Source organism: Pundamilia nyererei, unplaced genomic scaffold (genome assembly GCF_000239375.1).
Source record: "Pundamilia nyererei isolate P.nyererei 1_Seehausen unplaced genomic scaffold, PunNye1.0 scaffold00064, whole genome shotgun sequence".
NCBI lineage: Eukaryota > Metazoa > Chordata > Actinopteri > Cichliformes > Cichlidae > Pundamilia > Pundamilia nyererei.
The window spans coordinates 2,547,930-2,558,750 of NW_005187465.1; the positions used below are offsets into that span (position 1 = coordinate 2,547,930).

Below are 10,821 nucleotides of genomic sequence, written 5' to 3' on the forward strand. Positions count from 1 at the left end.
CTCCGACGTTTTCGGAGACGTCTGTTACCCGCTAGCTCGATAGCTAACCGAGGGCAAGGCTAACTAGAGCCGTGAGAACACCGGACTCCCGGCCGTCACTTAGATAACTTTAAAATGTTATTGTTTGGCTTTTTTTAGTATTTTATTTGTTCCTGAGTAAATCGGTTTGGCTGAGATTAAAGTTATAGTTTTTACACAGCTGAATAAACATCAAACAGACAGCTGATCATCAGAAGTGTGAGATACTCCGGTGTCCTGTTATATTTTAGATAGCAAGGAGTTTATTAAACTTCACCGAAACAATCTGCAAGTTTAATTAAAATTTAATAAACTACCATCTTGTCTTTATTTTTAGTTAGCACACACCTTAAACACTTAAAGCTGTAAGCTAATGATAGTTATATAAGAGCAGATGCTGCTGGTGCAACCTACAGCTTGTAGGTTTTACGTCCAATGGGTGATGATCTGATTAGTCGACTAATCGCAAAAATAATCGGTGACTAGTCGACTATCAGAATAATCGTTTGTGGCAGCCCTAGTATTGACTAGTGGTGTGCGGATCGAAACTGAAATATCAATTCTTCCGATACCAGCAATTTATGTTCTAGAATCGATTCTCATATTATAATATCGATATTTTAGTACTCTGGGGTAAATTTGTAGTTTTTCCATTAAAATGAACGCAGTGGAAAGAAACTATACAATTCGGATCATCTAATTTGGAAGGAACTACTTCCTCTTACGCCTTTCATAGTCATATGCGGAATACGGCTGTATAAATGTGTCGCAGCCCCTGGCGTGCACACTCACAACAATGGCTGAGCGCAAACAGAGTCCTGTGTGGACACGTTGTTGTGGCAACACCACTGACGTCGTCAAACACCTCGGAGTAAATCACATCACAGAATATGATAAGCTTATGTTGAGGCGAACTGAAGAGGAGGACAGGGACAGGTGCTGCTAGGGCGAGACAGACGTCTCTCGCAGAGTCCTTTAGTGCTGCAGGCAGGCAACATGCTCAAATAGCGCACAACGTCAGTTTTTTTTATTTCTATATGATTATTCTGCATTATTAAGCAATAAAAACAAGTTGTCTGATGTCCTCTAATCATTATGAAGCAATATGGTTATGTTATTATTACAATTACATAATACAATTATATATTTTATTATGTAATGCAATGAAAGATTAAGTTTTTGTACAGAGTATGGGTATCAGATCAGTATCGCCGATACCACCCTGAATTTTACCTGGTATCGGATCGGAAAGGAAATCAGTGGTATCGCACATCACTAGTATTCACTCCTTTTTTATTCTCTGACCCCTATTGTGCATACATTATGATTATGAATCTAATTTGTGCTTTTTTTTTTTTCTCTAACAGACTCTTGAGAGATCATATTTGTTGAAGATTAATGGCAAAGGTGAGAGTTAAATTCCCTGCAACTTATTGATAAGCATGTTTTTGGGTGCAGGCCATCAGGGACTAACTAATTAATGTCTTTCTCTGTAGTTGCCGAGCGACCCCAGCACATGCTAATGAGAGTGTCAGTCGGGATTCATAAAGGTGACATTGATGCAGCCATTGAGACCTACAACTTGCTGTCAGAGAAGTGGTTCACTCACGCTTCTCCTACACTGTTCAACGCTGGCACCAACAGGCCCCAGCTGTCCAGGTAAAGAATTTATAATTGAGGGTGCTGATACGCTCTGATACTGTGGGGATTTTTCCACCTAATATACTTTGTTTGGATTTCTGCAGTTGTTTCTTGCTAGCCATGATAGATGACAGCATTGATGGTATTTATGACACACTGAAGCAGTGCGCGCTCATCTCAAAATCAGCTGGAGGTATTGGAGTGGCAGTTAGCTGCATCAGATCTACAGGCAGCTACATCGCTGGGGTGAGTAAAATTTTGACGAGTTGCTTTCATTTATACAAATGTGTTTTGTTTTTTTACTTAAAGTGGTGCGTGTTTGTTTTGTTTCTTAAAGACTAATGGCACTTCCAACGGGCTGGTTCCTATGCTTCGTGTGTACAACAACACAGCACGTTATGTTGATCAGGGTGGCAACAAGGTAAAGATGAGATTTTCCCATAAATTATGGAAGATGTGTAACAACAGTGTAAATAAAATGGTGCTAATCGCATGGCTTGGTTTTTGTGTACTTTAGAGGCCTGGGGCGTTCGCTATGTACCTCGAGCCGTGGCATTCTGATGTGTTCGAGTTTTTGGAGTTGAAGAAGAACACGGGTAAAGAAGAGCAGAGGGCGCGGGACCTGTTTTTCGCCTTGTGGATCCCAGACCTTTTTATGAAGCGAGTGGAAACCAATCAGGTGATTACTGGGGGGAACTCCATGCTGGCCAGAGTTGACTTTAGGGTTTTATTTTTTCCTAAATGGTGAATAGGAACAAATCTTATCCTTCTGCTGTGATTGTAGGACTGGTCTCTGATGTGTCCCAGTGAATGTCCTGGATTGGACGAATGCTGGGGGGAGGAGTTTGAGGAGCTCTACACTCGGTAAGATCAGCACAACAAACTCTGTTCTCAACAAACAGCTTTTTTTTTTTTGCTTTTTTTTTTCCAGTGCTAACCTGTCCTAATGATGGTCTTGGTTTTCAGATATGAGAAGGAGGGCAGGGCTAAGCGTGTGGTGAAGGCTCAGCAGCTGTGGTACGCCATCATTGAGTCGCAGACAGAAACTGGTACACCATACATGGTTTACAAGGATGCCTGCAACAGAAAGAGTAATCAGCAAAACCTGGGCACCATCAAATCCAGCAATCTGTGCACAGAGATCGTAGAGTACACGAGCAAAGATGAGGTGAGGGGTAAAAGATGTACTGGTCACAACAAATTTAGCTTTTTGGGACAACTATGTGTATTATTCTGTCAGAACTTGTTTTCAGTTTGGTTTGTTCTCCTAACTCAGGTTGCAGTGTGTAACCTGGCTTCCATCGCCGTCAACATGTACGTTACACCAGAAAAGACCTATGACTTCAAGAAACTTGCATCTGTTACCAAAGTCATTGTCAAGAACCTGAACAAGATTATCGATATAAACTACTACCCAGTGCCTGAGGTATGACTTCCTTTCTGGTGTTGCAGCCATGCAGCTGGGTTTCATAAGCTCTATGTAAACATAACTTCTCCGTCCCTCTTTACAGGCTGAAAGGTCTAACAAGCGTCACAGGCCAATTGGAATTGGTGTGCAGGGTCTGGCTGATGCTTTTATCCTCATGCGCTATCCGTTTGAAAGCCCAGAGGCCCAGTTGCTCAACATTCAGATCTTTGAGACCATGTACTACGCTGCCCTGGAGGCCAGTTGTGAGTTGGCAGCAGAGCTTGGCCCTTATGAAACCTACCCCGGCTCTCCTGTCAGCAAAGGAGTGAGTAGATATCAGTGTCTCAAAACCATCCTGGGATACATTTTAGCAGTTTGAGATCAAAACCTAACAAAGACGTGTTTGTTTTTTCAGATCCTTCAGTATGAAATGTGGAATAAGACCCCAACAGATTTATGTGACTGGAAAGCACTTAAGGAGAAGATTGCCAAGTAAGTTTTCCTGAATGCCTGGTTTTCAATTTACTGCTCACGTTAACCATAAATGGTGGCCATAGTTCTTACTCCTGTCCATCCTCAGGCATGGTGTGAGGAATAGCCTGCTTTTGTCCCCAATGCCCACAGCATCCACTGCCCAGATCCTGGGCAATAATGAGTCCATCGAGGCATACACCAGCAACATCTACACCCGCAGGGTGCTTTCAGGAGAGTTTCAGGTGAGTGCTGAATGCATCTGCCGGACTGTGTGTTAAGACATGTGCACAGCAAAGGCAAGGCTACTATGTGTGTTTTCAACCTGTCCTATAGATTGTGAATCCTCACCTGCTGAAAGACCTCACAGAAAGAGGACTGTGGAACGAGGATATGAAGAATCAGCTCATAGCTCACAATGGATCCATCCAGGTAAAAGGCTTATTCAGTTGTTCCATTTCACTGCTCCAATTGTTCCTATAATTAAGCCCAACTTCACTTGTGGAGAACAAATAAAATGTGAATTTGTCCCTCTTCTTTTCAGAACATTGATGAGATCCCAGATGATCTGAAGCAGCTGTATAAAACTGTGTGGGAAATCTCCCAGAAGACGGTCCTCAAGATGGCAGCAGATCGTGGTGCATACATTGACCAAAGCCAGTCGCTTAACATTCACATTGCTGAGCCAAACTATGGAAAACTTAGTAGCATGCACTTCTATGGCTGGAAGTTGGTAAGTTAAGACCAACTGATTCATGGTTGAGGTGGAAATGGAGAAATATCCAAACAGTGTTTGAAACCTTCCCTTTTTTTCCTCCCTCCACAGGGCCTGAAAACTGGCATGTACTACCTGCGGACAAAGCCTGCTGCCAACCCTATTCAATTCACCCTGAACAAAGAGAAACTGAAGGAGGGCCAATTGGCTAAGAGCGTGGAGGAGGAGACCAAAGAGCGCAATACCGCAGCCATGGTCTGTTCCTTAGCAAACAAAGACGAATGCCTGATGTGTGGCTCTTAAATGAAGTTTGCTATGCTCAGACAATCGCATTCCTAAATCACCTCAGCTTTGCCACTTAAACCTCTGTTTTTGAAACACTTGGTGCTTTTTATCTGTATAAGATGTAACATGTGGTTTATAAATGCCGATGTCTGGGGATTTAAAATATTTACAGTTTTCATAATTTAATATTTTCTGGATTTTAAAACATTTTTTCTGTTTTCTTGGGGGGTTTTTTACATCATGAAGCATTGCATGCATGTTTTGTATAGAATTAATAGGTTATAATGAATTAATATTTCTTTTAGCTTCAGGTGGGTCATACTAATGAATTCAGGTTGACCTGCATTTTAAATGAATGGAAAATAAAATATCCAGTGCTCTGAGATTCAGCATAATTATTTTTAAAGATACTGCGTACAAGTTTTGGATTTTGCTACAAGACATCAAAACCTGTTGGACAGCAGCACTGGGCTTAAGTTGGACTGATGAGAACATAAACAAAGTTTAAGGAGACACTGTGATAGAAAAGGTTATAAGCCAAGGTGATTTTCCAGTGCAAGAGTTTGGATATGTGCCATGGGACCGATGCTGCTGCAGGTGATGAATTAATGAGCCAGTGTGTTCCTGCCTGAGACCTCATGGGAGTATTATGTATAAAGCAAGCTGAGACCTGTATTGTCACAATGTAGCAAAGGGTATAGGTTAGCTGCCTGATGGAAATAAAAGGAGGCGACACTTTAAGACAGTTTTATTTCAATGAATCTAAATTGAAAACTTTAACAGCAGTCTGTCTGATAAATAACTAACAACCTAAATGAAATGGTATCGTCTTGGGAGATGAAAGCAAGCTCAGAAGCTTCTGGGTTTTGAGAAACACATTTCCAAGTTTGTGCACAGGTATCCAGAGAGCTACAGCTGCTACACACATCTGCACTCAAACATCCTTAAAGCTCATTTATTAAAACTTTCAACTATACTTTGTTTGATCTGCACAAAAACTGCAAGACATTTAAAGAGGGGTTTTCTAAAGGTATGAAGAAGGTCTAAAGCATTGCTGGCAAGCCTCTGCAGTTTTCATCCTTGGGCTTAGAAATAGACTACAAAACAAAATGTCAGGCAATCTAAAGATGAATGGATAAAAGTAAATGTTTTTAGGTAGTGGAAAATATCTTGCATGCAAACTGACAGTTTCTCTGCTGATCCTTTGTTTACTTTTTAAGACATGGGGAAAAAGTGGACATCTCAAAACTCTGATCAACTGCACTTTTGTCAGATATTGCATAAAGTGACCAAAGAGGCAGCAAGGTCACCTCAAAGGTTAAGGTCTCACTGGTGTGCCATCGATCGATTCTTCCCCTTCTTGGGAACCAAAGCCCGTGTCCTGGGAGCTGCTGCTTCCTGTAGGTGAAGGAATCATTTTCTTCATTTCAGGTTTTTCATTGCTCTTCTCATTGTGAGGCGTCTCTGCTACATTATGCTCAGGCTTTCTTCCCTTCATCCAGCTCGGTTGTGCTGCTTTTTTTTCTTGCAGCTCAATGTGATTGAACTTGCAGATTATTTTTTGGGTTTCTATCTTTTCGTCACTCACTTCGATGCTCTCGGCATGTGCAGAGGTCATGTGTTCATCCGGCACTCTTCCCTCCTTGTTCATCCCTCCTTCATTTAGGGTTTCTGCCTCTTCATCCGTGGCCTCGTCACTCAACATTTCTTCTGTGTTAGTAAAACCATTTCCTCCTTTCTTCTCCTCTTTCTCCTTCTCATCTGAGTTAATTTCCTTCTTTTCCTCTTGTTCAGCCTGAGCTCGGCCTTCCTCCATTTTCACCACAACAGAGTCAGGAAACTGTCCCTCGTCTCTACATTCATCCACCTCATTCTGTTGAATGTCTGATTCCATCTGTGCTTCTAACTTTTCTTTATCCAGCTTTTCCTCAATGCTGTGCACAGTCACCTTAAGATCTGTGCATTTGTCATCTTGTCTGGTGGTAAAACCTCTGAAATTGTTCTTGGCACCAATGATGTATTTCCCCAGTACAGAGGAGCCATTCTTGGTCGGTGCATCGCTTGTATCGTTTCCATCGTCCATTGCGTACTGCTGGGCGACTTTCAGATCGTTGTGCATCCTGGCGACCGCTTTGCTCAGCTCAGTCATTCGATTTCCAATATCTGAGGGAAGAAAACACTTTAGTCACACCAAAAGCTTTTTAATGATTAATAATTTACTTAAAACTGAAATCACTGCTTAAAAAAGAAGAAGAAAACCTGCTAAAATCATAGAGCTGATTTATAGAATATCAGGAAGTCAAATTACACACTATATGGACTGAAACATTAGATCAACAAAAGGTGCCTGACCATAAAATGAAGCTTTTGTGCTGATGTTAATGTAAGAGAAGGTTTGGAGCTCTGGTATTACTGAGTCAGCAGATCATTGGCACAATGACTTCTTTAGAATGATCCATTATTTCCTCTTTTGTTTGTAAAGGCAGACTGCATGCCAAGATGCTTGATTCTATACACCTGTGATAATGGAACTGAAAACACCTGAACTTAAGATTAAACGGTGTGGCCCAATACTTTTTCCATATAGGGTATATCCGCTCTACAAAAACGAATCAAGTGCTTACTGAAAGAGTCTTTACCTTTCCTCTTGGTCTCCTCAAACTCCCTGCGAGCTGACTCAATGTAACGCTGCACCAGTGCCGTGATCACCTGCTGACGGTACGATAACTGGCCATCTTCAGATCCCTTATCACTGGACTTTTTACAGAATACAGATAGCATAAAACATGTTAAATGCCATATAGAGTATAATTAACATATATTAAGTAAAATGTAAAAGATAATATATTCTTTTACTAAAATCCAATTCATACACACTTACTATAGAGGCTATGGGGGGATATTTTTGCTCAGAGGAACAAGTGCAGCAGCAGCAGATTCGTCTAAAGATGCCCCTTGAATGGAATTTTTAAAAATATATATTTAAAAAATTTTTAAAAATCAGAATAAAAGGCTGTTTTTCTAGTTTAAAATCTGTATTTTTGCAGCTCACCTTAGGATGTAAAAAATGGCTTTGGGGGAGGGGATGATGTTGAAAGGCACAGGCATAGTGAGGCCCTCTCTGAAGTAGCTGAGGTACAGCTTTGACCTGGCAAATTTCCACTCAACGTCCGCGTCATCCTGAATTAAAATAAATGCACATCGGTCAGTGTGCATCCCAGAAGGGGGGGGGGGCGCTTTTGTAGACGTTACACAGGAGGATGGTAATTCTTTACCTCAATTTTCTGAAAGGAGTTTGTTATCATGGCAATAAGCATGTTGAGAAGTACAATGACAATGACAAGAGTGAAGATGCCATACAGGACCCTTCCTACAAATTCTGCCAACACAAACTCTGGCATGTCCACATATTCCTGGTTTACAACTCCAAACATGGTCCAGAATAGGAAGCGGAAGGTCTCATTAAACCTGTGAAAGTGAAGAAAGGCACAGGCATGATGTGAGGGTTGTTTTATTATTTTTAAAAAAACAAGACAAGTTATAATCAAGCTATAATATCAGGGGGTTGAACAATAAAGCCAGTGACAATTACCCAAAACTGCCAAGATGTGCAGGACAAAAGGGTGAATCTTTTTATAACTCATCTGTTTTAAGAGTTAAGTTGTGCATTTTTATGGGACATAAGTATTTTGAATGACAGGTGACTCCCCCGGTGAGCTGTCTATATGTTATATACTGAACAGTGGATGCAGAAAGTGTACACACCAATGGTAAAATGCTGGGAGGTTTTTCATGATGCAATCAATACAATTTTTCCCACCTTTAATGGTATACAGTATGTCCCCTGTACAATTCAATTGGAAAACAAATCTGTTAGGGAAAATATACACTACAAAAGTACAATAGGCTTGTTGCGTACACCGATAATCTAGGACTTTGAAGCATCTTTTGAGTCTTCTTGGGTACATAGCTGCCATCAATTAGAGACTCTGGTTAATCCCAAATAAAATTCAGCTGTCCTAAGAGGATTTCTCTGAGATTTACTCAGTTGCCTGCTTCAGCCAAAGCCATGGGTTGCAAAGGGCAAAGCCTCAAAAAGATCTCACTGTTGAAAGGTATCAGTTGCAAGAAGTGTACAAAAAATGTTTTCACAATATTTGAAATTTCATTGAACACAGAGAAGACAGCCATCAAAAGGTAGAGGGAAAAATAGGAAAGAACTGGACTTTGTTGCAAAATGAACGAAAAGACGAGATGTAAACCGGTCAGAGAAGTTGCCCAGAGACCTACAGCAACACTAAAAGAGCTGAAGCTCCAGTACTGGCAAGTCCTTGTTGTATACTACATGTGACAACAATATCCAGTGTTCTCCTTATGTCTGGACTATGGTGTAGGGTTGCAAAATGGAAGCCTTTTCTGATAAAGTTTGGTATGTTTGGTACAAAAATAATTCCTATGCATCACCAATAGAACATCATACCCACAGTGAAGCACGGTGGTGGTATCATTTTTAGGTTGCTTTTCTTTAGCTGAAACCGGGGCTTTAGTCAAGGTGGAGGTAATTACAGCTTTGTACACCTGTCGCTTTTGACCCAAATCCTTTTGGAGTCTACCAGACAGCTGAAGAGGAATTTTACCTTTTTAGCATGACAATGACTCTAAGCATGCAAATCAAAAAGATAATGGCTTCACTAGTAGAAATTACCCTGAAGATGGTTGTGCACAAGAAAGGCCCTCAGAAGCTGACAAAAGTGGACAACCAAGTCAAGATGTAGCATGCTGGTAGACTCCCTTCCCTAACAGATGATTCAATTGAACTGTACTGGTTATAGGTCACACAAAAAGTGGGAAACACTTTTAAATGATTTATTTGGATCTTTTTTTTTCAATGACAAAAACTGGTATTTCAACAGAGGTGTGTACACTTTACATTCAGTGTATGTGGCTTGATAAGTATGAGTTCCTTTGAGATTGACAGGAAGTCTGTGTTCAGGTTTTAGTTGGAGAAATTATTGTATTTCATTTATGCGCAACTTAGCACTTTTTCAGAAGATATCACCTGATAACTTAAGCTTCAAAAATAGAGTAAAAAAACCCATTATCCCATATTATTAACAAGCTTTGAGAGCTTAGATATTAACTGTAAGGGCTAGTCTACATTTCTGTAGATCATTTAAATTAGAAATACTTTTTACTGCCTTCAGAAAAGATGATGTAAAAGTCTCTCAAACTCTCTCTAGTCTTACCTGCCAAGATTTGGAGAAATGACATAAGGAACATAGATATTGTTGATGCCACAAAGGAAGGCGGTGCCAATGATCATCAGTATGAACATAAATCTAAAAACAAACAAACAGAAAAGAAACATTCACATAATTCTGGTTCTGTATATTCAGATGTAAAAATATAAGGAATCAGATATAAGGGACCTCATCATATCATCAATCATCTTTCCAATGGAGATCTGTAGTGTTCCCAGAGATTCGTGGGCTGGCAGGATATATGCCAGTCGTGTGAAGCTTAACATGCTGGTCACTGCAAAGAGGACCTCGGCAATCAGCTGAGGATCTTCCTGGTGCCAATTGTCACGTGCTGCAAGACAATTTCACAGAGTCAAAACAAAACAAACAAACAAAAAAAACAATTGAGCATTGAGATTTGTGACATTCATTTTGGATGAATGATTTTTTTCCCCTTACAAGTCTGGGTGAAGTAGACACACTCCTCTGTGCCATCATGATCATGGCAGAGGAAGAAACCTTTGAGCAAGATAAGCACACGTAACGCAAAAGATGCCAGGTACATGCTGAGCACCATCACGTCCAAGCAGTTCCACCAGTCTAGGAAGTAACTCCGAAGCCCCTCGATCCACACTTCCTTACACTCATACCAGAAGAATCCTTTAAGAAACAGACAATCCAAACCCCGTTCACATCTAATGGCTGTTGTCTAAAAGTTAAAACTAGAGAAAGTGCACCTACCGACCACCCACACCATGTGGAAGGAGCTGTGCAGAAGGTTCTGCTGCCGGGAAGCAAATGTGTCCTGATATAGCTCCATGGTTATCGATTCCCCAAGTAATGTAATGAGAAACCACAGGTAGGATGCAGAGTGAAGAAGAAACTTGATCACAGGAATTCTTACTAGCTTTCCCAGCTGGGGAACAAACAACACAGTCAACTTAAAATTGAAATAATACCTCACATAGGGATGGGTACCGGTATCCATGGCACCGGTTCTGACATAAACGGTAGTAACCAGACCGAAAAGCAGCGCACATTTC

General features: G+C 40.8%; 2 protein-coding genes across 3 annotated transcripts in view; one reads left to right on the forward strand and one right to left on the reverse strand.

The window, feature by feature from the left end:
- Window positions 1–814: 814 nt before the first annotated feature.
- On the forward strand, window positions 815–4,921 carry LOC102204985 (ribonucleoside-diphosphate reductase large subunit-like). Its single transcript, XM_005735646.1, has 15 exons — window positions 815–889; window positions 1,386–1,425; window positions 1,515–1,677; window positions 1,764–1,905; window positions 1,997–2,080; window positions 2,177–2,338; window positions 2,444–2,523; window positions 2,626–2,827; window positions 2,936–3,085; window positions 3,171–3,392; window positions 3,483–3,559; window positions 3,648–3,783; window positions 3,875–3,970; window positions 4,083–4,271; window positions 4,365–4,921. The coding sequence occupies exons 1-15, from the start codon at window positions 815–817 to the stop codon at window positions 4,554–4,556; spliced, it is 2,010 nt and encodes a 669-aa protein (XP_005735703.1). The 3' UTR covers window positions 4,557–4,921.
- Window positions 4,922–5,682: 761 nt separating this feature from the next.
- Window positions 5,683–10,821, reverse strand: part of LOC102206770 (short transient receptor potential channel 2-like) — an 8,181-nt gene continuing 3,042 nt past the window's right edge. For both annotated transcript variants that reach the window (XM_005735558.1, XM_013911453.1), the window contains 9 exons: window positions 10,520–10,694; window positions 10,238–10,438; window positions 9,968–10,130; window positions 9,785–9,877; window positions 7,814–8,006; window positions 7,591–7,718; window positions 7,420–7,492; window positions 7,178–7,295; window positions 5,683–6,701 (listed from right to left, as the gene is read on the reverse strand). In XM_005735558.1, coding sequence (XP_005735615.1) covers window positions 5,857–6,701; window positions 7,178–7,295; window positions 7,420–7,492; window positions 7,591–7,718; window positions 7,814–8,006; window positions 9,785–9,877; window positions 9,968–10,130; window positions 10,238–10,438; window positions 10,520–10,694 — 1,989 coding nt within the window. In that variant the 3' untranslated portion in view covers window positions 5,683–5,856. The remainder of the gene's footprint in view (window positions 6,702–7,177; window positions 7,296–7,419; window positions 7,493–7,590; window positions 7,719–7,813; window positions 8,007–9,784; window positions 9,878–9,967; window positions 10,131–10,237; window positions 10,439–10,519; window positions 10,695–10,821) is intronic.